The 27,538-nt window shown below is 45.5% G+C and overlaps 1 protein-coding gene across 2 annotated transcripts; it reads right to left on the bottom strand.

The window, feature by feature from the left end:
- Window positions 1-1,272: 1,272 nt before the first annotated feature.
- On the bottom strand, window positions 1,273-24,626 carry CDC25A (cell division cycle 25A). 2 transcript variants are annotated; one of them, XM_070359399.1, is made up of 15 exons: window positions 23,981-24,626; window positions 22,918-22,991; window positions 20,618-20,660; window positions 19,952-19,988; window positions 19,411-19,509; window positions 16,781-16,900; window positions 14,402-14,533; window positions 13,468-13,542; window positions 11,365-11,541; window positions 7,556-7,657; window positions 5,711-5,773; window positions 5,517-5,615; window positions 4,500-4,630; window positions 3,459-3,570; window positions 1,273-3,235 (listed from the first exon to the last, which is right to left on the bottom strand). In XM_070359399.1, exons 1-15 carry the CDS (start codon window positions 24,148-24,150, stop codon window positions 3,095-3,097), a joined length of 1,575 nt encoding a protein of 524 aa, XP_070215500.1. In that variant the 5' UTR covers window positions 24,151-24,626; the 3' UTR covers window positions 1,273-3,094. The 2 variants fall into 2 exon arrangements, with proteins under 2 accessions (XP_070215500.1, XP_005910790.2); XM_005910728.2 differs by having other exon boundaries at window positions 19,411-19,512; window positions 23,981-24,625.
- Between the last annotated feature and the right edge of the window lie 2,912 nt (window positions 24,627-27,538).

Below are 27,538 nucleotides of genomic sequence, written 5' to 3'. Positions count from 1 at the left end.
CATACATATGAGGGTATGGCAGCCCACCCCAGTATTCTTGCCTGGAGAACCCCATGGACAGAGGAGCCTGTTGGTTAGTCCATAGGGTCACAAAGAGTTGGACATGACTGAAGTGACAGCATGCACATATACCTATATATATACTCTATAGTAAACAATAGTGTGGTAAGAGTTGAGTGGACAGTAGGGTGGAAGTGTTTAGACATGAAGTATCTCTCCGCATAAGTGAAAGAAAGTGAAGTCGCTCAGTCGTGTCCAACTGTGACCCCATGGACTGTAGCCTGCCAGGCTCCTCTGTCCATGGGATTCTCCAGGCAAGAATACTGGAGTGGATTGCCATTTCCTTCTCCAGGGGATCTTCCCAACCCAGGGATTGAACCCAGGTCTCCTGCATTGCAGGCAGATGCTTTGTCCTGAGCCACCAGGGAAGCCTGGGTTAATAAACCATCCAGGAGAGGCAGTGGGGAGTCTAGTGCTCACGCTGGGGATGTGTTCTCCTTTCCAAATCTTCGAGCACATTAATAGTAATACCCACTGGACTTTGGTATCACAAATTTCCTTTCTTAACAAATCATCTAATAACTTTTTTTTTTTTTAAAGGTTGGGATCAAGCTTCTACTAAAGAGGCAAACCAGAAGGGAATTGTGTCTGAAGACTGAGGGAATGGTCCATTGTTTAGGACTCCACACTTTCTCTGCTGATAGATCCCAAAATGGTGTGGCTTGAGGTGGGACCATGGGTGAAATATAAAGGAATACCAATTCACTGCTATCCAGGCTCCACTCTGTTTTGTAATAGACTTTTGCTCCAGCTGTTATCCACTCTGGCAGTAGCCCCCAGCATCACACATCCAAGTTTTTCTGGTTGCATGTGGGCCCATAACTCACCATCTGCCTGATTTCCTTCTGCAGTATCCTCTCTGGCTCCTTCAGAACACAACTGAAACTCCTATCTCCTTTACACTGGTCCCCCCTCTGGCCTGTTGCTCAATCCTATGAATTAATACATCTTGTCAGGGAATGTCAATAAGTCCAGGCAGGCTTTTCCTATCCCCATCTCATCTTGTAAATCAATGTGAATCACAAGTTTGCTTCTGGACTCAGGGGAGTAACTGAAGGTCATCTGGCCAACCTTGATGTCAGGCCACATGACAGCTCTTTGGCATCTTGAGAAAATGTCACTGCCTCTAGCCAGTGCTTTTAGCCAGGTGTGGTCCCAGGTCTTTAGAGACTCACAGTTCCCTTTACATCCATCATGAAGCAGGCAGAGAGCATGGGTTCAAGATTGTTTTTATTTTCAGAGCCTGCAACAGTTGGTTAGCAATGCTAGCTGAGCTGGTATGATCTGAAGGCCATCCCACCTCCCTTTTCAGGCATTCAACCAACAGAATCCCTACAAACAAAATTGGAGACCAATTCAGATGGGTCTCAGTGTGTGTGGGGGTAGAGGCCTTCTGTTCCCCTCCTCCCCACATACTTTTTCTAACAAGATTGTTTTATAGTCAAAAGCAACTCAAACCCATAACATAGCAACCAGTCATCTCCAGTATCACTGATTTCCTCCCCACCCCCAGAACAGGAAGCTGAGGCAAGAGGGGAGACTGACTCTTGAATATAAGAAAAACTTGGCAACACCCCGGTGGAGCAGAGATGGTGAGGAAGCCAGCGCCTAAAGGTAGGGATGAGCAGGTACCAAACAGCCCTGTCCAGAATCAATCCACTCAGCCCCAGCTCCTTGGGAGGTGTTCGAGATCCCCACTTCTGTGGGGTGAGATGAGGGACAACTGGTGACGACCCATCTCTCCCTGTCCCTCAAATTAAAACATGATAAACTCAAAGTTTTACCTTCAAAACCCACCACGCTGCTGCCTCCTGAGAAACACACTCTGTAGTCATCTCTGCCAGCACTCACTCCTTTCTAATGCCCGGGACTTCCAGCCCCTCTCCCCACCCTTGGGGGGCCCAGCCAACACTGATTCCATACTCCTTGACTCATAAAAGGGCTATTTTTTTAAAAAAAGAGAAGCTGTCAAAGAGTATCGGAGTAATGAAGGAAGACACTCAAAAGTACACTCCCTTCCCTTATCCTACAGAGCACCCCCATCCCTGCCCCCCGACACTGGGATACCTATTCTGTACGTTCCAACACTGACTTGGGGGTGTCCCCACAGAAGCTGCCTCCAGTGCTTTCCTGATCGTGACTCTTGCCCAGTGACGTCACAGGGAGCTAGGGTGAGGAAGAGCAGGGTCACTCCCCTCCGGTAGGTCTCAGGGGCCTTCGAGGTAGGTCTGGGAGATTTAGCTTATGTCCTGAAGCCGAGCCTGAGTCCGGTGCCTGCTCCCACCAGTGTCTCAGTCCTTGGCTGTAAATAGCAGCAGCCCCAGTACTGCAGTGCCTCCCGGGGGAGACAGACAGAGCCCCTTGTTCTCTGTCCCACAACTCATGTCCCTCTTCTTCCCCTTCCTTTATTCTTTTTTTCTTTAAAAATCAAAGGCAGAGGTACTCCCCCGGGATGATAAAATCCTACCCAGGATGGCAGTATTCTAACTGAAAGAAGCAATTAAATAAAAGTCTCCAGGAGTTGGTTTTTTTTTAAAAAAAAAAAAGAAAGAAAAGAAAGTGATTGGTGAAGTTGAATAAATTAATGATGTGGGCTAGCCCACAAAGACCTGTGCTTCCCGGGCCGTCTTTGGTGTCTGGCCAGCAGCGTCTGGCAGTCTTCTCTCCGTCTCTCCCCTCAGGAGACAAGGCCAGTGCCCAGCGAGGCCGCAGGGGGCCCATCCAACCATGGGGGAGGAGGAGGCAGAAAGCCCTGACTGCTGCTCGGAACCCTGCTGCGGCACGTGACAGCCTTGGCTGAGCGCCCTGCTGAAGAAGGACGTCTTCCAAGGACGGAGAGGCGGCGGGAAGCTCTGGGCTCCAACCTCGGGAGGGTGGGAGGTAGGTTTAAGACGTGGAAGCCTCCGCCCTTCTCTCCAAGTGTTCCGCCCTTCTCTCCAAGTGCCGCGCCGCTGGCCCCTTTGCTCAAGTTTCTCTGCAGCAAAGAGGGGAGTGGGGAGGGCGGGGAGGCTGCCGCCACCTGGCCGCAAGGCCCTCAGAGCTTCTTCAGGCGGCTGTACATCTCCCTCTTGCTCTTCTCCCCGGCCCAGGTCCGGCTCTTGGTGCGGAATTTCTTCAGGTCTTCTTTAAAGTCCTCGTGGTGCATGGGCCGGTAGCTGGGGGGCTCGCAGTGAGACTGGCAGGAAGACAGGACAAGATCTGGGAACAGTGGCCTCCCACGCACACTCCTGCTCCCTCCCTGCCAGGAGCCACAAGGCTCTGCTGGGGTGGGGTGGGGGTTGGTTCTAGGCCCCTTCTGTGCTCAGGGCAAACCCCCAGACCCTGGGTAGGAAACAGCCATGACCACCAACTAGGGGGTGGTGACGGGTGGCCTGTGCCCTCCAGAGAGTCCATCTCACCTGGCATTTCAGGAAGAACTCCTTGTATCCGCCCTTCAGGACATACAGCTCTGGGTAGTGGAGTTTGGGGTACTCGTTACCGAGCCGATCCCTCTCTCTCACGTATCGGCACCTGTAAAGGGGAAGCAGAGCCAGAGTCTGATTAGCTGTGCATGGTCAAAGCGGTGCTCCTTACACATCTCCCCAGCTTGACCTGCACTCCTGCAAACAGAGCCCAAATGTGATTTCCTCTGCCACCCGCGACCCTCAGGAACCCTGCTCACAGCCAGTTCCAAGGCCTTGTCTTGGAAGGCGGACAACCTCCTCCCCACTTTCCAAGTTAAACAGTGTCTTGATTCCCACCCAGCGTCCTCTCTGCCACCACCACCACCGATTATTTTAAATCTGAAGTGATGCTTTATTGTAGTTATACTTCCACTTATTTTGGTATAAAATTTATCTCTGTAGTAAACTATAATAGCCTTGGTCATAAAAGCTTGTGTATTAGTGGGGGCAGGCGGCGCAGTTCTTTTCACCTCTAGTGTGGCAATAACCTGAAAGTAACATAACCCCCTTCTGTGAGAACATGGATTTGACAAGTGTTTGAAAGCATCATGTTAAGTTTTGCTGAGAAGACATCACGCTTTCCTGGCATTTGCATAAGGAGTCACCACACTGTCCCTGAAGGATGTCACCTGAGATCAGCAGCCCCACAAGCAGAGCTAGGGGCAGTGGGGGAACCGAAAGAGCCAGAGTTCAATTCAATATAAAGGCAGGCTGAACGATGGGCCGAGCCCAGCAGTGGCCAGGACTCACTGAGGAGTAGGGGTGATGAAGCAGATGCCCGATCCCTGGGGCATGCTGCAGAGGGAACACCAGAGTAATAGGCTGGACTGGGGAGGCCACAGAGCCCTTCTAAGCCCTTAACAACGGCCGTGGTGCAACCATTGGGTCGAGCCTAAAACTACACTCCAGGAAGCAGTTCATGAAATCAACTGACTGCTCAACAGGTAAGGATTTAAGAAACATCTGTTACACATGAACGATACTCAGCCCACTCACATGCGAGGGCCGCGCTCAGAAGAGAACTCGCAGTGGAACACCACGATAACACGCTTGCCATCCGTAGGTACGATAGGCTTCTTGAGTAAGAACTCTTCAACCTCCTCTTCCATGTGCAAGTTCACTGCACCCTGTGAAGACACCAGAGGCTTAGGTCTCACGCTGGCGCTAATGATTCTTGGAGACTGGTCTTCATATGGGTGCCTCAAGATTCTGTTATGCCTGTGCGCTGTATGAGTGGCATTTGTCAATGTAGGGACTTTCAGAGAGTGGCAGACCCAAACACTGTCTTTAAATTACCTCTTAGTGTATTTCAACGGGCTTCCCAGGTGGCACTAATAGTAAAGAACCCGCCTGCCAATGCAGGAGACGTAAGAAACATGGGTTCAATCCCTGGGTTGGGAAGGTCCCCTGGAGGAGGGCATGGCAACCCACTCCAGTATTCTTGCCTGGAGAATTCCATGGACAGAGGAGCCTGGCGGGCTAGGCTCCCCTCATGCAGAGGTCACAGAGTCGGACACAATGAAGCAACTTAACACACACACACAATGTATTTCAACCCAATGGCTTTCTTCCTGGGCAAGTTACACATGAACTGTTCCAACACCCACTTCACCAGACAGCTTAACTCAACTATAAACGTAAGAGGCATCACTAGGCCTGGCCCATGTTGCCAAAGACTGGCTTCTCCTCACAGGTTCATGCCCAGGCATAGAAGTCAGTGGGTACCACCTCGAAATCCCCGACAGTGATGGCGTGGGGGACAAAACAGGGCGCGGTTTGCTGTATGATTAGTGCACACCAGGGAGCATTCTTTCAGCGCACCAGGAATCAAATGCCTTTTACACCCACTGCCTCTTTCTACAATTCTCATAAGCAGCATGTGAGCATTATAACAAGCAGCCAGGTATCACCCCCTCCTTTAAAAATAAAAATAAATCACAGATACTGTCTATAGGGCTCCTGCTATGCCTCCCACAGTAGCAGAGCTTACCCACAAGCCCCCAGAATCTATACCTTGATGTGGCCTCCCTCATATTCATATGGGTATCGGCAGTCGATGATGACAAACTCTTTAATGAGGTTGGCAAACTTGCCATTCAAAACAGATGTAATCTGTGGAGAAAGAGCCAAGGAGAGTCACCTCTGGCTGCCAGGAATGACTAGATCCCAGTATCGCATGGGTGGCAGATCCCCAAAGGATAACTTACAATTTCTGGAGAGATGTATTTTAAATCCTGATGCTTTCCAGCAACGGTATGAAAGAGGTAACCCTTAATAAGAGAAAGAAATACTTAGCAAATCTGAAAGCTTATAAAGGCAACATTTATAGTGCTTGCCTTCCTGGTAAAAGTCAGCTTAAACAAACAAACAAACATGAATCTAATAGAACGTACTCGTTATTTGTGTAAGCACTTCATTAATATCCTAAGACTGAATATTCATATGGCCCTATGAGGCACATTATCCCCATTTGTAGATGTCAAAACTAGGCCCCTTGCCCAAAGTCAGCCAGCAAGCAAGCCAGACCTGAATCCAGACATCTCAGGTGAATTCCTTTATCGCCTGCTTTTGTCAGGAACCCTCATGTCAGCAGCCAGACTGTGCTCACCACTTAAAAAGGACACAGCGAGGAATGACTTCACTGTTTACTGAGCACCTGACTTTTGCAGCATGGCGCTGGAGCAGACACTGGAGGTGGAATAAGTGAGACCCACCCAGCCTTGAGGGGGGAAGATGGGCACACCAGCAATTACGAGAGTGACTGGCAGAGTCTAGTGCTCACCCAACCCTGTGGTCATGTGTGGGGTCATTTCAACAACCAACCAATAGCTTCAATTCAGATGCAAGCTTTTACCAGCGAGGACACACCACACCCAGGTCTTGGCCTGCTCTTCCCTTCAGACTAGAACTGTCTTCTATTTTTTTTGGCCATGCTGGCATGTGGGACCTTAGCTCTCAGACCAGGGATTGAACCCATGTCCCTAGTGTTAGAAGTGCAGTCTTAACCGCTGGACCCCTAGGGAAGTCCTGTCTTCCCACTTCTCTCCTACCTGGCTGAAATGTCTAGCCCAGCCCCAGAGCTTCCCCAATCACCCAGTTGACATAACTCTTTTATTTCTTAGTCTAATGCTTACACTGCACTGATGTTTACTTCAATTACCAGGTGGTACATGTCCACGTGGCATGTCTTACCACATGTTAAGTGTCTTGAGGGAAGGAACTGTGTCTTGCTTTGGAATCTTTGCCTTACACATAGTAAGTGTTTCAGTAGATGTTAGCTACATTAATATGTAAAAGACTGGTCTGGGGACCTTCAAGTTACACATGGCTAAACAAGTTATTACTGACACAGGAAGGTGTCACATTTGACCACAGCACAAAGGTGGATAATCTGTACCAGGCCATCAGCAGACCTTCCTCTGGACCTCCCTGGGGGCATTTTCCCACAAGGACCATGCTCCTCTGGACAAGGGAGAAATTTAGTCTTCATCTGGGACATTCTAAGATGACTTTCTTTTTTAAAAAATTAATTAATTAATTTAGCTGCACAGACTTAGTTTTGGCACACAGAATCTTCAATCTTTGGCATGCAGAATTTTTTTATTGTGGTGTGTGGGATCTAGTTCCCTGACCAGGGATTGGACCCAGGCCCCCTGCATTGGGAGCATGGAATCTCAGCTGCTGGACCACCAGGGAAGTCCCCTAAGAGGACCTTTTGACATACAGACATATACAGCAAGGCTAGAGTTTCATTCTGCTTCTTTACACTCTTCTGTAGCACTGTTCCCAGAAAGACTGGGTTTTGGGTTGGTGTCCAGGCTCCCTACGTGAAACCTCTGATCAGCACCAGTAAGGTCTACAGTCCCCAAGAAATGGAGGTATACCAGATTATGAATGTTCCTTTTTTTTTTTTAAATTTCAAACTGTGTCCCCTCGGTGGGGGTTGGAAGGGAGGCTACATAACCCAGGAGCCACTTCAGGGGAGCAAGGCTGGAGGGGGTGTTAGGTACCTCCCCCGTCCTGCATCATGATGCAGTTCTGCTTGCAGTTACCTTGGAGAAGTCTCCTATAAGGTCCCTTGGGTCATTATCCAAAATGTTCTCAATGGTCCCTTTTGGGGAAGATGCTAGGGATAAAGACTGATGATGTAGAATCTGTAACAAACCAAAGGTTGAGAATGAGACCAGGCTTTAGAATAAAGGCTTTCTCCTTTTTAAAAATGGAAGATTAAAATTAGTTTTAAGTCTACAAAAAGTATTTCTCAGCTCTACCCACTGAGACGCTCCAGGGGTACAGTACGTACCCCTTTGTCAATGTGTTCCCTAAATACTACAGTTGACCCCTGAACACAGAGGTTAGGGCCACCATTCCGCATCTCCAATTCAACCAGCTACAGATCATGCAGTACCATAACATGTATTTACTGAAACCAGAGCTTTCTGACTGAATCCAGGCTGGGACAAGAAATGTACAAGATAAACCTGGAACACCTTGTCATTAGTAACAAGGAAGTGCTCATATTTCAAAGAGCATGTCAAAAGGGCTAATTATGGAGAAGTCGAGATATCTTAAACAGTACACAAAAAGCACTAAACATAAAAAGACTGGTAAATTAAAACATGTTTTAAAGAAATCAAGAAATTCTGTTAATCAAAACAACAAGATGAGGTAAGAACAGGCAAGCCAGAGTGGGCAGATAAATAATTCATCTCAATAAAAGATTCATCTCTTAATATATAAAGCATTCTCACAAGAGATAACCCAATAGAAATATGGGCTAGAAAGGTGGTTGGGTAATCGGAAAATCTAGAAAAATGACTATCAGAGAAATGTAAAAAAGATACTACACAGGGTTCCCTTTGATGGCTCAAGTGGTAAAGAACCTGCCTGCAATGCAGGAGACACAGGTTCGATCCCTGGGTTAAGAAGATCCCTTGGAGGAGGAAATGGCAACCCACTGCAGTATTCTTGCCTGGAAAATCCAATGGAGCTGGCGGGTTACAGTCAAGAGGGTCAAAAAGAGTTGGATACAACCTGAGCACGCACATGCCCATGCTACACACTCCCCAGAACGGGTAAAAGTAAAGGGATGGACACCACCAGATACTGGACTCTCACACTGTTGTGAGTACAGCTGGCCCTTGGTATCCCTGAAATTGATTTTAGGAGGCCCGAGGATGCTTATATGGAATGGCACCCAGTACAGCTGGTGCTCAGTGGTGCTCAGTAGCCATGGGTTCCAAAGTCAGTTGAAGGGAGACCCCAGATACAGAGGGTTGACTGGACAAACATTTTGGAAAGTTATATGACAGTGTCTACTAAAGCTAAACACATGCCTAGCCCAGGACACGGAGTCCACAGGAAAAATGAAAGCGCATGTTTAGAAGAGAAACAGCACAGATACCATCAGCTAGAATGCTGGATGAAGACAAGATAAGTCTTTTCAATAAATGGTGCCAGGCAAATGGAATAGTCACATGTGAAAGAATGAAAATTAGGCCCCTATCTTACATTGTTCACAATAACTCAAAATGGAGTAAAGACTTAAATTTGAGACAGGAAACTGTTAAACTCCTAGAAGAAAACACAGGAAAAAAGTTCCTTGATGTGGGTCTTGGCAATTTTTTGGATCTGACACCTAAGGTACAAGCAAGCAAATCAAACTAAAAAGCTTCTATCCATTAAAATAAATGATCAACAAAATGAAAAGATAACCTACATACAGAATTGGAAAAAAAATCTGAAAACCACATTATCTGGTAAGGGGTTAATATCCAAAATGTAAGGAATCCATACAACTTAATAACCCCCCCACCAAAAGAAACAAAAAACCTCCCAAATAAACCAGTTTTAAAAACAGAAAAGGATCTGAATAGACATTTTCCCAAAGGTACACACATGGCCAACAGGGACATGAAAGGATGATCAATATCCAGACTACAATGAGATATCACCTCATGTCTATAAGAAAGACTGTCATTAAAAAGACAAGATGGGGCTTCTCTGGTGCTCAGTGGTAAGAATCCGCCTGTCAATGCAGGAGATGTGGGTGCGACCCCCAATCCGGGAAGATCTCACGTGCCTTGGAGCAACTAAGTCTGCGTGCCACAACTACCGAGCCTGTGCTCTAGAGCCCGGGAGCTGCACCTACTGAAGCCCGAGGGCCCTAGAGCCTGTGCTCTGCAACGAGAAGCCACCATGATGAGAAGTCCACACACAACTGTAGATGAGCCCCTGCTCACTGCAACTAAAAAAGTCTGAGCAGCAACGAAGACCCAGCACAGCCAAACAAGGAAAAAAAATAAAAAACCTAATTATAAAATGAATCACTTAAAAAAAAAAAAAAAGACAAGAGCAATTCCCTGGTGGTCCACTGTTAGGATTCCACACTTTTACTGCCTAGGGCCTGAGTTCAATCCCTGGCAAGGAAACTAAGATCCCCCAAATCCATGGAGTGGCCAAAAAAACAAAAGACAAGAAACAAGTGTTGATAAGGATGTGAAGACAAGGGAACACTTGTACAGTATTGGTGGGGCTGTAAAGTGGGATGGCTGCTATGGAAAACAGTATGGACGTACCTTAAAAAGTTGAAAACAAAACATATGATCTAGCAATACCACTTCTGGGAACATATTCGAAGGAAATGAAAACACTATGTCAAGAGATATCTGCACTCACATTACAGCAGCATTATTTATAATAGCCAGGACATGGAAAAAAGTGTTCGCTGACAGACGAATGCATGAGGAAGCTGGGATACACATTCACACAATGGATTATTATTCAGCCATACAAAAAGAAGGAAATCCTGCTATTTGCAGCAACATGGATGGACCTTGAGGGCATTATGCTAAGTGAAATTGAAGTCAGTCAGACAGAGAAAGACAAATAAGTATATGACATCACTTGTACAGGGAATGAAAAAACGGAAAACACACAATGCTAACCACTACCACAACCATCAAAACAAAAATCAAACTCATAGAAAAGGAGATCAGATTTGTGGGGTTACCAGAGGTAAGCAATGGAGGAGAGGGCCGGATGAACGTGATCAAAATGTACAACTTCCAGTTATGAGACAAGTACCAGGGATGTAATGTACAACATGATGACTATAGTTAGGTCGGATGTATGGTGTATATGAAAGTAGTTAAGAATACATCTTGAGTTCTCATCACAGAGAAAAGAACTAAAATACTAAGTGACAACAAAAAACACTATAATCAATGTTGTGAGACAAACCTAAAGTAGTCCTAAATAGGTCAGGACACAAGAAAAAAAAAACCCAACCAAGGGAAAAAAGCTATGGCCCTACTCCAGGACACAACAGCAAGTGGGGAGCTTAGACTTCCACCCTTGCCCAGCTGTAATTAAGTGCCCCAATCTCAACCTCACTGGGGTGGTGTTGGTGGAGGTCTAGAAGGGAGCTTGAACTTCCCACTCCTGCCCAGCAGCCATGAGGTCTGACCTACCTAAGTGGCACATCAAGGGAGGCTGAACTTCCGTCCCCCTTTTCCTGCAGTATCGGAGTACTACTAAACAGCAGTTACACAGCCTCATAATATCCAAAGTACACAGATACAACTGAAAAAAAATCTCGTCATATCAAGAAGCAGGAAAAATCTCAACCTGAATAGGAAAAGACAATCAACAGGAAGCCACACCAGACACAGATGCTGGAACTACCTGACAAGGATTTTAAAGTAGCCATCATAAAAATGCTTCAACAGGCAATTCTGAACAAGACTGAAACAAATGAAAAATAAAAACAGCCAGTCTCAGCAAAGAAAAAGAACCAAACACACATTTTAGAACTGACAGATACAACATCTCTGAGTGAAAAAGAAGCTGCAGAACTAACCTCCTGGGGCTTCTCTGGACTAGCTGCCTCTTCCGGACTGGCCCCAGCCACGCTTTTCCTCCGCTTCCTGCTTCCACCTGGGGACTCCTCTAGTGATAGGTCTGGTCTTTTCAACATTGACCGGATGGTAGAGCTACACGACGCTGAAGGGGAGTCAAACAGCTTGCAGCGATTGCCCTTTGGGGAAAAAAAGAGACTCGTGTTTCATTAAAATACATTGATTTGAATGGTAAAGAGGACAGACCAAGGACTTCCGGGGATGGTTTAAGATCAAGCCATTCTAAATTGGGCTTCCCAGGTGGTGCTAGCGGTAAAGAACCTGTCTGCCAACGCAGGAGACAAGAAACTGGGGTTCGATCTCTGGGTCAGGAAGATCCTCTGGAGGAGAGCATGGCAACACACTCCATCTAGTATTCTTGCCTAGAGAATCTCATGGACAGCGGAACCTGGTGGCCTACAGTCCACAGGGTCGCAGAGTTGGACACGACCAAAGGGACTTAGCACACATCCTAAATTAGGAAACAGACACTGTCCATTTATCTAGTCCTTGGCACACAGAAGACACTGAGACCCTGGTGTTCACTGAACATGTTCAAAACCTGACACTGGATACAAATGAGGAAGACTACCTATGCCCTGAAAAGCCTACCTTCTGCACAGGGTCAAGAGTCAAAGGGTTCCTGATAGTCCCCAGCAAGTGTTACCTTTCAGCCAGGGCCACACTTCTGGCTTCCTCTTCCCCTCTACTTTATTATTTGTACCTTGCTCGAGCAGCTTGAATAGGTTTTAACAGCCCCCCTAAATCCAGAAAGGTATGAGGCAGCTGGATTATACTATATATTAGAGCCAGTTAAGGGCATAAAACAGAGTTGAGTTTGAGTTTGCAGTGGGCAGGGGTGCCTTCAAAGCTATTTAGAAGTCATTCTCTCTGCTTGGCTGTTTTTCTTTCTGGACTGTACCAGAGCATTTTAAATTCAAGACTTACAAAGCCAAAGGAAATATAGGAAGATGTGCTATAGTACTACTTTTGAGGACTACTTTCTCGGGGTTTGAGAGCAGCCAACCTGAGTAGTGGTAGAGACAGTCTGACTTCAGCAATCTAAACTCATCTCAGCCCGTTCACAACTCAGTGTTCTCTGGCTGGGCTTTTCCTTCTACACACCCTGTGCCCCTCTCCCTCCGTGAAGCTCCCTTTCCAGCTGATACTAACATTTCAGTGTCGCCTCTTCTTTTGAAATGTCCCTGATAGTTTGCAGCAAACGTGTCCCAGAGACCAAGGGTTTTCCACTTATTTTTTCTGAAGTTCATTTTAATAGGATGTTATTCAGAAAAGCAAGATTACAGGTTTTTTTTGGTCTGTTTGTTTTTAACCTAGAAGAGCTGGAAGCATTTTTGGAAAGAGGGTCTACTGCTTTCAGTAAGGTCTCAGAGGACTTGTAAGCTCTTCAAGGGCAGAAACCCCAGTTCTGACTCAGCCCCTGGCCCTTATGATGAGTCTACTATGTTTGTGAAACTCCACTGTTATGAAGGGCCTACACATACTGTTTCATGGTTTTTACATCCAACTTATAAAACTGAAAGCCATTTTCTAAGCATTCTCACACTGTATATATTAATAATGTTATCTTTCAAAAGGACTTAGTAAATCTGGTCATACCATTTTATTGGGGTGGTCTAATCTCTCAAAGCTTTGCACATTAATCTACTAAAATGTGTAAGTGGCTTCAAGACTGTAATAGTTCATTTGTTCCACATTTATAGTTCAGGGGCATGAATTAAAGATGTATTCAGCGTCTATACATATACCCAAGAGTGTGTAACTGTATGTGTACTATGATAAGAGCTCACTTTCCCTGGATGTTTACATACATGAGGATGTATGTAAAGGCACAGCCTTTGAAAGTGTGCCTGATGGAAACAGCTGTCTGTAGTCTACACAAGTAGGTGGGTATTAAAACAAAACAAAACACCCTTGAAAAAACAGCATACATCAACACCAGGAAACACTAGTGACCAGTCAAACAGGCCCATAGGCTCAAACGCAGAATCTCAAAAGAAACAATTTAGATTCCTGTCACTCCCTCCAGACACACTGGAACTTACTAGGTTACTAGTTCTTCTCATGACAAGGGGAGCTGTCCAGAGGCTGGCCATGCAGGATGGGGTCTCTTCATCATTCTAAACAAAGAAAAACTGTGTCATAAAGGTCCAAAGGTCCATTAGAAACAACATTAGTTAAAATGTGTTAGATTTCTTCTTGCAGAATACCAGAAAGGCGTGAATAGGAAGTCTTCTAAGGGTTAATGCCTCCCCTCTCCACAACATTTTAAGGTCAAGAGAGTAAGAGTGATGCTATCTGAGCACAGCTAAGGGAATGCCCCTGAGGGGCCATGAGGAGCCACTGGTCTCCTCAGCTTTACATCACATGGCAGCTATTCTTTCAGTCCCTGATTCATTCCTTCCAGGAAAAAAAAAAAAAGATTGTCAGCTCCTGCAGGGGAGGAAGGATCACATCAGTGTTTTCTTTGGAACACCTCCATAGAATTTAATCAGGCTAGAAGCAGAGTCTCAATAAGTTCCCAACAGATGAATAAAAGCATCAGCCACGGCTTCCCCTGGTGGTCCAGTGGTTAAGAATCCTCCTTGCAATGCAAGGGACACAGGTTCAACCGCTGGCCTGGGAAGACTCCACATGTTGTGGAGCAGTTGAGCCTGTGGACCACAACTACAGAGCTCGTGCTCTGGAGCCCACGAGCCGCAACTACTGAAATCCATGCGCCTAGAGCCTGTGCTCCACAAGAGAAGCCACCACAGTGAGAAGCCCGCGCACCGCAACGGAATAGTCGTCCCAGCTCACTGCAACTAGAGAAAGCCCAGGTGCCGCAACAAAGAACACATACAGCCAAAAATGAATTAAATAAGTAAATGAAACCTTAAAAAGTATCAGTTGGTTGGGGGATCACTGTTCTTTTTCAGATGACGGCTCTCCAGGGAAAGTTAGTAAAAATGGATCAGAAAGCACACACTCACACCATACCTTCAAATTGTCTCCATCAAGAAGATCCATGAAGCCATCATCCTCATCAGACAAAGTGGGAGTCACAGGTGACTGGGGCATAAAAGGAATGGAATTCCCTGGTTCATTGCCATCTCTTTCATTTGAGGAAAGCTAAAAGACAGAATTCATGGCTTGTTAATAATCAGCTTTGATTTCTCTGAATGGGTTACTAGTTTTTATGAGGAAAATATACCATATTCGTTTTAAGAAGTTTTAGCGGCTACAAATCAAAGGAAAATAAGACCTAAGATTATAAATGAACTGATATCCACACACAGTTCTGAGTCAAGTCAGGCCAAGTAGCCTTCACAAAGAACTCTCCCCAGGAGCAATTCACCTCATGGTGGGATCTGGGGCTAGCCTCCAATGAAGGGCAAGGCTTGTTTTTTCTGAGGATTATTACTGGTGAACAGGGATCAGCATGAGGATAGCGACAGATGATAATCTGCTAAAATGAGGAGGGGTGAGAAGATACCAAGTCCCTGTGGAGACCACAAAACAGACTAGAGAAATGTTTTTGTAACTCCAGTTCTGACAGAGGGATATAAAGTCTAGAAAGTTTTAGAAAATCCATCCTTGTTCTTTAGACTCGCATTTAAATGACAGTTGCTCAGTTTTAACTGAGGAATTACTTGTGCCAGACACTGGGTGTGCTGCTGTGTGCTTATTTGCTAAGTCGTGTCCAACTCTTGTGACCCCATAGACTGTAGCCTGCCAGGCTCCTCTGTCCATGGGATTCTCCAGGCAAGAATACTGCAGTGGGTTGCCATTTCCTTCTCCAGGGGATCTTCCCAATCCAGGAATCGAACCCAGGTCTCCTGCATTGCAGGCAGACTCTTTACTGACTGAGCTATGAAGGAACCCCTGTTTTCAGACTGGGATATAACCTTTTATGTATAATTCCATTTAAGCCTCACAACACACTAAAGGTAGTTAATCCTCTATTTTCCATTTTTATTTAACAAATCAGGAAACCAACGCTTAAGAGAGGTTACCAAGATTACACCGCTCACTCGTTTGACTGTAAAGTCCAAGCTTTTCTGCCCATTATACTCTCCCTAGGAGAAACCATTCCTGGAGTCAAAATAGAGTATATCTCATTAGGCAATCCTATCTTGTTTTTTCAGTAAAACTCCCATTATAAAATGATTTACAGGGCTTCCCTGGTGTTTCAGTGGTAAAGAATTCACCTGCCAATGCAGGAGACACAGGTTCAATCCCTGATCCAGGAAGATCCCACATGCCTTGGAGCAACTAAGCCCATATGCCACAACTAGTGAGCCTGTGCTTTAGAGCCTGGGAACTGCGACTACTGAGCCCACATACCAATTACTGAAGCCCATGTGACTGACAGACACGATCTCTGTCTACAAGAAAAGAAGCCACCGCAATGACAAGCCCGCACACTGCCATGAAGAACCACCCTCACTCTCCGAAACTAGAGAAAAGCCTGACCAGCAGCAAATACCCAGCACAGTCAAAAGTAAATACATAAAATTATAAAAATCTTAAAATATGTATTTAATATAGAAAATTTATAAAATCCATTCAAAAATCTACCATCTAGAGACAAACACTGTTAATAATGAATTCTTTTCTAGGTACTTTTCAAAGATAGTAAAAAAGTCCAGAGATAGGTTTTTTTCCTCTTCTATAACAGTAAATCTCTTTGGAGTGGGGTGTGAATGCATTAATCCTCAAGTGACCCTCAAGTTTACTGAGTAGCCTCTTTTCTGGCTGAACCCGAACCTCAGGCCCTAAGCCAGAATGGAAAGCTGTATTTTCAGATACAAGTTCCTGGGAAAATGTGGAAACCAGACATGGTCATTTTGCTCAAGCTGGGCCTCTCTAGTCCACCACCGTCAGATCACCAGTAGGAAATCGGGAAGTAATGACCATCTCTGACAAACAATCCTGGGACAAATACAGTCAAATAGCCTTGTAGGCAATGGGTTCACCGGAATACCTAATAGTTCTTAATAAACCGAGTTTGGTAGAAATCATGCGCTCGCTCCAAAAAAATCACTCTGGGAAGTACCTCTCAGCACTCAGAAAGCAAGTTTTCAGTAGGACAGATAATCCCACCATACACAAATTCAGAAGAATGACCCAGGATTGACAAGGTCAAATATGCTTTGCTCGAGTCCAGTATTTCAAACACACCACCTCTCACCCTGCTTCTGCCTGTCTGCTCTCCAGACACAGCAGAAACACCGAACATGTGAGTCTCAAAACATGTGAGTTTCAAAAGACAAAGTCAAGGTAAAGACAGCTAGAGCTGTTGCAGGGTCTTTAACTCCAGATTGCGGAGGCTTTTATCTTCCCATCAGGAACTCCCAGGAGTACAAAAGCACATACCATCCGAGCTGGGGCGGAGTTCTGCCTCTGTGTGAAGACATCTTTACCCTCCTCCAGTCCGTGAACATGTAGGCAGCCTCGAGATGCAGGTCTTATTGGCTTCTTAAACTCAAAGACTTGCTGCAAGACAGTATGCATGAGACATCATCCACTGTCTGTGAAAACCAGCCCTAGGGTCTCAGCTATAGCTCTGGAAGGCAGGCAAGAGAGCGGGTACTAATCACCTGTCTCCACACCCATGTCTCATCTAATTCAATGGATCTGTGTAATTAAGAATTTCAGGACTTCTTTGGTGTTGCAGTGGATAAGAATCCGGCCTGCCAATGCAGGGGACATGGGCCCTCCAGTCTGGGAAGATTCCACATACCACGGAGCAACAAAGTTGTGCCATGCGCCACATCTACTGAGCCTGCGCTCTAGAGCCCACGAGCTGCAACTACTGAAGCCCACAAGCCCAGAGCCCGTGCTGCACCACAGGAGAAGCCCCCTCAGTGAGAAGCCCCCACCTGCTGCAGCTAGAAAGCCCGCACGCGGCAACGAAGACCCAGCAGAACAAAAAATAAAGTAAAACAAGTATTTTAAAGATTCTGTCAAAAGCTAACTTCTCTAATCCAAGTACTAACCAGGTCTGACCTTGCTTAGCTTCTGAGACCAGATGACATGGAGCACGTACAGGGTAGCATGGCCACAGACAAAAGCTAACTTCTAATAACAGAACTTTTTTCTTTCACCACAAACACTTTATTTTCTAACAAACACATGAGTATTTGCCAGGTACACAAGACAGAGTTAACAGTAAATCAACAAAAAATAAAAAAATAAAAGTAAATCAACAACAACAACAAACTAAATCAACAGCTTTCTGTCAATTATACTTCAACTAAAAATTTTTTTTCTGAAGTCTAAAGCAATTTCATTTCAATATAATTGAACAGGAATTGAAACTTTTCAGTCTAGACTTGTATTTGAGGACTTTATATTTTCCATTTTCTTCCTACCAATAAGAGACAATTAAGTGGAAAACATTTAATGTTATTGTTTTCCATAATAAAAGCAATGAAGAAAAAAACTAATGGCAACATAACTGTAGCTAACACTGCTGTACGATAAGATAGCAAACCCTAAGAGTTCTCATCACAAGGAGACAATTTCCCCCCTTTCCTTTCTTTTTCTTCTATTGTATCTATCAATATGAGAAGATGGATGTTAGCTGAACCTACTGTAATCATTTCACAATATATGTAAATCAAACCATCATGCTGTATGCCTTAAATTTATAGTGATATATGTCAATTATTTCTCAATAAAACTGGGGAAAAAAAGATCCTTTTAGTTTATTCAACAACATGGATGAATCTCACATATTGATGAGTGAAAGCCAGAAGTGATAGAACACATACTGTATGATTTCATTTTACTTAAAAGTTTAGAAACACTCATAATTCCCCCTCCCTAAAATATCCACTTAAGAACTTGTCAAGCACAGGTAGTATCAGAGGATTTACTTGCCCACACACACTAAGTACTTTCAGTGCCTGAGCTCATCTATCCACCCAATCATCCCCATTTTACAGATGAGGCAACTAGGCCTGTAGGTTAAGTGATGTGCCTAAGGTCTGGCTTCCCAGACGGGACAACTCCAGAGCAAGAGCTCTTTAACCTACGTACGCTATTTCCCCTTCAAAATGAAGCCATAAGCAGGCAACCCTGGGAGAAGCCAAGCTGGGGGTAAGGGGATGGGGAGTGTGGGAAAGAGACCAGGCAATAGTGTAATAATAGCTTTGGACTCTGGTTAAAAGCACTACACAGAGGCAGACTTAGTGTTCCAAGCACTCAAGACAGGAACTCAATTGTTCTTTCTTTACCTCCCTCAGGGCATCCTGTTGCCAAAGGAATCATTAGGAAAGTTCATGGAAGCAGTAGGTTCTGTAAGTAATAAGTCCAGAAGATTCTAAGTATGCGTTGTAGCATTGCAGTGGAGGATGAAGAAAGGGAGAAAACAGGCATGGAAATACAGTAAGAAAGAAGACAGGGAAAGTTGAGCTGATTCACTGAACTCTGCCCTGTGCACAGCACCCTGGCAGGTTTGAGAGAACCCAGGCCAGGGTATTCCTGGGCTTTTGGCTGCCTAACTGCAACTCACCCTCTAAGCTACCATTTCAGCTACCCTGAGATTCCCTGGGATTTGTTGGCTTTGTTCTTGAAAACACTGTCAAGAAGCCTTTTCCTAAACTTTTTACTCATCCCACGGTCAGCACAAAGAGGCAAGGAAGGCCTGCCCAGACCCTTCCACATAAAGTGTACTTGGATGTAATTCCCCCTAAGAGCCACCTTTTGAGCAACTCCTACCTGCCAGGAACCATTTTAAATGCTTTTCTATATTATCTCATTTAATTCCAACAACAGTCCTACAAGGGAGTGCTACTCCTATTTAAACATAGAAGCCTAAAAAAACAGCTAAGGTCACAGCTAGCAAGCAGTAGGATTCCAATCCAGGTTTCTCTGACTCCAAATACCATCATGACTTTGATAAAGGTTGAGTCTCCCAGAAGACAGCCCTGCTACTTCTCCATCAGCCACTTGTGGGTATGAGCTCTGCCCCTAGGCGAGCAGGTTAATGCTGCACTCACATTTTCCTTGTTCTCGTCCTGGTCAATCAGCTGAAAGACATCATGGTCAAGAGAATCAGAATGGCTCCTCTTCAGAGCTGGGCTACACCCCAAGAGCTTCTGCTGTCAAAGTGAAAAAAGGAATTAGGGTACATCAATGAAAATGGAATGGAACCTCAGTTGTAAAAGGGAAAAAAAAATGGTGATGGTAGGTTAGGGAGGCTTAGCTCCTCACAGTGCAGTGGGTAACCAGTCAACGTGACTAGGACTCTATGGCTTTACACCTAACTTCACAAGATCTACACAGCCCTCTCTGCAAGGACTCAGGTACCAAATCAACCCCCAAATAACATCATTTGCATAAAAAGAACCCCCTTCCTGGTTGGAAAAGCCCTCAAAAGGCAACCATTATTGAAGCTGCTTTAGGTAGAATGTTTTGAATGTTTATGAGACAAAGTAAGGAAAAGCAGTCTGTCTAAATTAAGGTTTATGATCAAGGTTACTGGTAGCTAAGGGGCAGATAACAGTTATTAGCTCAAAAGAAACAAGGGAACTAACTTACAGGTAGGGAATTTATTCTCCTCATGGGATTTTCAAGGCTGCAATGAAATCAGAAAGTAAATCATGAGAATCGAGCAAGGAAAGTGGTATTCATATTAGTAGATGCATAGTGTCTAAACTACTGTTTGATGGGGTGAGGGGAACATCAAACATATTCCTGTTTTAGGCAAGATGGAAGAATAGATTTCTGAAGCTGTTATGTTTTCACAAGCAGCCCCATAACTGGGCTTCTAGTGAAAAAAGCCCAGATCATCTCTTAAAATATACACCTTCTAGGGAGTTCCCTGGTTTTCTAGGGGTTAGTATTCCAGGCTTTTACTGCCATGGGTTGGTTGGGTTCAATCCCTGGTTGGGAAACTGAGATCCTACAAGGGAGGCAAAACAAACAACAAAAAAACAAAGTTCTCTTAGGACAATGATGTCAGGAGACAGAGCAAGGGTTTGAGTGATATTAGAACAGAACCCCAAAATTACAGCTAAAATAAAGGAAGGGAAGTTCTGAAAAACTGCTGACACAAACTACTCATCTCAAAAGATACCAGACTTTATAGGATCCAGGAGTCTTAATCAGGACCACTACATCCAGAGCTTCAGTCCAGAGCATGAATTATTTCATTCGAAAAATTATTTTTCTAAGCACAAACATTTAAAGGCAGTGAATACATACTTTTCTTTACTATCCAAGGGCCCAGGAGAATCCAGACAGAAGCCTGTGTGTGGGGGGAAAAAAAAAAAAACAAAACACCTCAGACTTTATTGTTTTGGGCTTCAAAATCACTGCAGATGGTGACTGCAGCCATGAAATTAAAAGATTCTTGCTCCTTGAAAGAAAAAAGTTATGACCAACCTAGACAACATATTAAAAAGCAGAGACATTACTTTGCCAACAAAGGTCCATCTAGTCAAAGCTATGCTTTTTTTCCAGTAGTCATATATGGATGTAAGAATTGGACTATAAAGAAAACTGAGTGCCGAAGAGTTGATGGTTTTGAACTGTGGTGTCGAAGAAGACTCTTGAGAGTCCCTTGGACTGCAAGGAGATCCAACCAGTCCATCCTAAAGGAGATCAGTCCTGAATATTCATTGGAAGGACTGATGCTAAAGCTGAAACTCCAATACTTTGGCTACCTGATGCAATAACTGAGTCATTGGAAAAGACACTGATGCTGTAAAGACTGAAGGCAGGAGAAGGGGATGACAGAGGATGAGATGGCTGGATGGCATCACCGACTCAATGGACATGAGTTTGAGTAAACTCCCGGAGCTGGTGATGGACAGGGGGGCCTGGGGTGCCGCAGTCCATGGAGTCACAAAGAGTCGGACATGACTGAGCGACTGAACTGTAACTGTAACACAACTTATTCATTAAAATAAGTACATAAAACTACTAGTACTGTTTCTTTAATGCAGTCAACAAAGGTTCATGGCTTGGACTTTTGCCAGAATTGAAGCTGAATCTCCATGATTGCCAAAACTTCATATTTGCACAAGTCTAAACATTTTCATAGTATATCTACTCATGCTTTCCTCCTTGCGAACACCATCTTGGATAATAGGCTATGAGGAGACAGAATTTAACCAAACCTCATGACTTATTTACAAAACAGAAGCAGACTCACAGAGTAGAAAATAAACTTAAGGTTACCAAAGGGTAAAGGGGACAGTGCGGGGGATACTACTACTATATATAAAATAGATAAAACAACAAGGTTCTACTACATAGCACTGGTGACTATATTCGATATCTTGGAATAACCTACAATAAAAAAGAACTATATATGTATAACTAAACCACTTTGCTGTACACCAAAATCTAACACAACACTGTAAATCAACTACACTTCAAAAAAAAAAAAAAAGGTCTTAAATCATGATTATTAATTCAGTTAGAGGTTACCCAGGCTAACTTTCTGTGAGTTCCAACTATGGAAAGGACAAGTATTTGTTTTCTGGAATAGTTTTTTATTTCAAATATTTCATATCCTGTCAGATCATGTACATAATTCAGGGGGTTGGAAAATATTATTATGTCCTTTGACAAGCAAGCATTTATTGCCTTCAACAAGATAACACCAAGTGAGGTGCTCAACTCAAAGGCAATAGAATAAAGGAGATGCTGCTCAGCATGGCCCAGAGCCATCAGGGCCTGCCTAGCACACACCTTTCCTCCACGATGTCTAAATAATCATACAAGAAGTTAGGTGTTAGTGCTCTTGGCATGACACACTTCCTTGCCACACTGCCACAGATGACAATCCTATCCCTGGTTCTTAAGAAGCTTACATCTTAAGACTTTTGCTCTTGCAGTTCTTTACTCTAAAGCATCTGTGCAAATAAACCTTGCCCCAACACGAACTTTGTTGTTGTTTAGTGGTTAAGTCGTGTCTGATTCTTTTGCAACCCCATGAACTACAGCCCACCAGGGTCCTCTGTCCATGGGATTTTCCAGGCAAGAATATTGGAATGGGTTGCCATTTTCTTCTCCAGGGGAATCTTCCCAACCCAGGGATTGAACCCACATCTCCTGCGCTAGCAGGCAAATTCTTTAACACTGAGCCACCAGGGAAACTAACATGAACTTATGGTTAGAATAAGATGTACTGGCAGTTTCTCCAGAGCAGGCTCACTGAAATAATTTCATTATACTTCCAATAACTTGACGCAGAATTTTAACCAATAATATTTCCCGAATGCCACTTAAAGAGTGGAATGGTTAATTTCATACTACTACTCATCTTCAAGACCAAGCATAAACCACCTCCTTGCGGCCACTTCACAGTTTCCTCGTCATAAACTGCCACCGGGGCTCCTTTGTACTGTCCTAACAGGTGTCTGTCACTCAATGCCAGACTTCTGCTTGCTACCTTCACTCACCAAACTGAGTTTCTAGGTGAAAGCACATGTTCTAGCAAATTCCAAGCACTGCTCCCCACAAGGCAGACACATGATAAAAGACTAAAAGAATACCTGAATCAGTTGATTCGGAGGAGCCCATTCTCTGCAGACTGCTGTTTTTCACCTCTATGGGTTGTTCATACTCACTGAAACCAAGAAAAGTAACTCACAGGAGATAGCCCATGACAGGGCAAGTTGCCATACTGCCATGAACCATCATTACTTCTAGGCCACACCACAAAACACTTAGGCCACCCAGAACACCCAGTTGGCACTTACGTATAAAAGGACATGAGAAAAGAGTAGGTTGGCATTGGTCACACTGCAGATAGGAGGAGGACAATGACTATTGGACTACTTCCTGAAATGAGAGCATGTGTTCTAGGTACTGAGCTAGGAGCCGGAATGAACAGGACAAGTTCCTGCTTTTCAGAGATTGGAAAAGACATGTGCTTCTTTAGAAAATGGGACGTCCAAGACTGATGAGAAACCAGCTTTACAAAAAAAAAAAAAAAAACGATGGGATGCATTTTTTTAATAAGGAAAAAGTGCAGGAAAATTTTAGGAGTGGAAAGCTGAGTTAAAAGACCTGGTCTTAGGAAAGCATGGGGCTGGGTGTGTTGGGGGGGACACAGCAGGAATATGCACGAGGCGAGGGATTGCGACGATTTCCGCAAACGCAAGGAAAGAAAACGCCACGTCCCTTGGCTGAGAAGGAAACAGAACTCACAGAAAGCTAAGATAACTACGAGGTGGTTCTGAAAAGGATAGAAGTGAGCGACTAGGAGGGCCTGTTTTTCCCCGTGGTGGCAGATTTCAAAGAGCTTCGTGGGGTAAGGACAGAAGAGCACAGGGCAATCTAAAAAGGGGTGGCGAAGGTGGGGAGCCCAGGCATACCCCACCCCCTACCCGGCCCGTCTCGGGGCTGAGGGCGGCCCCGGAGGGTCCGAACGGCCTCTCCCGCCCAACATTCGGCCTGGGGGGAGGGTGCACATGGCGGGCCCCCGTCGGTGGGGCCGCCCCCGAGCGGCAGAGAGGCAAGCGCTACCCTCGCGGCCGGTTTTCTGGCCTGATCTACCCGAGAGCCGTCTGGGAGGTCAAACGCCTGCGGCACCGCTCCTCGGTCCCTCCTCACCTGCCCAGTCCCTGCAGCTGGTCCATGGTGACCGTCAGGTTGGTGACAGGCGACAGGCCCCCGGCGGCTGGCGTGCCAAACAGCGCCTTCACGACGGGCTGCGGTGCGGGCGGGGGGCTGCAGGCGAAGAGCAGGCGGCGGCGGTGCGGGGGCTCCGGGCCCAGTTCCATGGCGGCGCCGGGCCTCCTAGGGATCCCGCTCCCTCTTCCTCCGCCTCCGCCGCGCCCGCCCCGCCCCGCTGGCACTGGCCTCGGCCGCGCGCCCCGCAGCCGGCGCCCGCGGGTCAAATACAAACACGACCCCGCGGTTCAGGGATGCGGCTGCCGCGGGCAAGAGGCGCGGACAGGCGGATGTCCAAACTCGGCAGGCGCCAGCCACAGGCGCGGGTGCGTCCCCTCACTCCGCGAGGCCGGCGGGCGGGGGGCGCAGGCAACCTGAAGATTAAATCCAAACAAACGGAGCGCGTCGGGGAGGGAGAGCGGCTAGAGCTACGAGGCAACGACCCGGGTTCACACTCTCTTCACTTTTCTTTCATTCTGTTGCCCGGGAGTGCAGACAACTAGGCCGACATTCACGTCCCTCCCGGGCCGTCGCTGCCAAGGTGGCCTTTCGCGGTAATAGCTGCTCACTGCGGCCTGCCGCTCCCCCGCCCCCCTTTCCTAGTTGGCGCCAAACGGAATCCACCAATCAGTAACCAACTTCTCCTCCTCGCTCAGGAATGGCAGCTAGGCTGGACCAATGAGAGGGGAAGAAGGAAGCAGCTCGCGGGACACTGCGAGGTCGGCCCCCTCTCAGAAAGGGGCGGGGCCTAGAGGGGCCCTCCGAACCCGAGGAGCTCAGAGGTCAATGAAAACTCCCAGCCGACCCTGCGAGACGCCGGGAGAGAGCGGAAGGCCCCTCTTGACGCGTTGCATGGTGGGAAGCGTAGTTCCCACAGCGCGCCGGAGTGTAGTCGGCTCTTACAGCGTTAGGCCAAAGCCCTATCGGCCTCTATTCTGTGTTCCACACGCTGAGGAAATGTGGAGTTAGGGTTAGCGTAGAAAAAGCTGTTCGGTCCCCTCTTCCGCTCCGGGCCTCCAGGCTCCAGTTTTATCACGAGAGAGAGAGAACTGGATGACCCAAGGAGTGGGCCCTGCCTCACGAACACAGGGTCCAACTCTGGAGCACTGAGGCTCCTGTCCAGCCGGCTTTCCTGGCCTTGAGCTGCTGATTACAAGACTTAACCCTATGGCCTGCGTTGTGGGCCTCGGCATTGTTTGCTCACCTCTAGTTTAGCTTTGATATATTTTCTCACAACCATTTCCTTCTCTCGCACCCTTTCTTGCTTCATTCGGAGTGCCTGGATAAGCATCCTCTGGTGGTTCAGTGGTAAAGAATCTGCTTGCCAATGCTTGAGGCTTGGGTTCTACGTCTGGGTCCAGAAGATCCCCTGGAGAAGAAAATGGCAACCCACTCCAGTATTCTTGCCTGGCAGGAGGAGGCAGAGGAGCCTGGCGGGCTACAATCCATGGGGTTGCAAAGAGTCAGATACCACTGAGTGACTAATACTTCACTTCACTTTGTGTCTAAACAGCAACAGATACAACAATAATAAACACTTATCTAGTGCTTATGTGCCACTGTTAGAAGGCCTTTATTCATTCGTTTAATTCTTACAACAATTCTATGAGAGAAATTATCCCCGCTTTGTAGGTAACCAGATTTGTTGTAATATCCCTTGTAACAGTGATGATTCCTAGAATGAATGATTTTATGAGAGAGGCAGAGGTACAGCTGTCAGTCCTGAAAAGGACTTGTCTTGGTAGCATGTTCAGAGCAAATACTGTTTATTTAGCTTGTGTATTTAAATATTTTGGGTGTTTGGTTAAGATTAGGACCATTCTGAAAGAGATGGGAATACCAGACCACCTGACCTGCCTCTTGAGAAACCTGTATGCAGGTCAGGAAGCAAAAGTTAGAACTGGACATGGAACCATCAAGGCTGTATATTGTCACCCTGCTTATTCAACTTATATGCAGAGTACATCATGAGAAACGCTGGGCTGGAGGAAGCACAAGCTGGAATCAAGATTGCTGGGAGAAATATCAATAACCTCAGATATGCAGATGACACCACCCTTATGGCAGAAAGTGAAGAGGAACTCAAAAGCCTTATGATGAAAGTGAAAGAGGAGAGTGAAAAAGTTGGCTTAAAGCTCAACATTCAGAAGACGAAGATCATGGCATCTGGTCCCATCACTTCATGGCAAATAGATGGGGAAACAGTGGAAACGGTGGCTGACTTTATTTTGGGGGGCTCCAAAATCACTGCAGATGGTGACTGCAGCCATGAAATTAAAAGACGTTTACTTCTTGGAAGGAAAACCATGCTATCTATGACCAACCTAGATAGCATATTCAAAAGCAGAGACATTACTTTGCCAACAAAGTCCATCTAGTCAAGGCTATGGTTTTTCCAGTAGTCATGTAAAGGATGTGAGAGTTGGACTATTGATGCTTTTGAACTGTGTTGTTGGAGAAGACTCTTGAGAGTCCCTTGGACTGCAAAGAGATCCAACCAGTCCATCCTAAAAGAGATCGGTCCTATTCATTGGAAGGACTGATGTTGAGGCTGAAACTCCAATACCTTGGCCACCTGATGAGAAGAGCTAAGTCATTTGAAAAGACCCTGATGCTGGGAAAGATTGAGGGCAGGAGGAAAAGGGGACAACAGAGGATGAGATGGCTGGATGGCATCATCGACTCGATGGACATGGGTTTGGGTGGACTCCGGGAGTTGGTGATGGTCAGAGAGGCCTGGCGTGCTGCAGTTCATGGGGTCGCAAAGAGTCGGACATGACTGAGCAACTGAACTAAACTGAACTGATGACCACTACCTCTGTTTTTGGCCTACCATAAGCTCAAATATTTTTTTAAAAAGCTTTTCCTTGGGGCATGGGATAAATTAGGGCGATAGGATTAACATATACACACACTATATAAAATAGATTACCAACAAGGACCTACTGTATAGCACAGGGAACTATACTCAATGTTTTGTAATAACCTGAAAAAGGATATATATAATACACACACACACATATATATAATAGCTGAATCACTGTGCTATACACCTGAAACTAACATAGCATTGTAAATCTACTACAACTAAAAAAACAAAAAGCTTTGTGTTTCAAAGGTTTGTATTATGCAAATACTATAAAATAATTACAGCCTTAGAAAATACAAATAGTTATACTTCAAAAAATCGTCTGTAATTCTACCAGCTTCAGAGAAACAGTGGTCAACATTTTGAACTTTTTGTATGGGTATGCATTGTTATTCTACAATCAATATTTGTTTCATGGTTAAAGGAATGGAAAGGCCTTAGCTGAGCAGACAGATGTTTCCTGAATGGGATCAAATCCGAATATTGGAATGAAAACAGTGTCAGAAATGTTAAAGAACTATTCATTTTCTTTTTTTTCCTTTTTAAAAGATTGATGAACTGTTGAGGGTGATTTTATTATGTTTGGGTCCGTGGATTGTGAAATGAAAGCAAAAGGAAAAGAATAATTG

Source organism: Bos mutus, chromosome 22 (assembly GCF_027580195.1).
Source record: "Bos mutus isolate GX-2022 chromosome 22, NWIPB_WYAK_1.1, whole genome shotgun sequence".
NCBI lineage: Eukaryota > Metazoa > Chordata > Mammalia > Artiodactyla > Bovidae > Bos > Bos mutus.
Note: the sequence above shows the minus strand (reverse complement) of the source record. Positions and strands in the feature narration are given on the sequence as shown.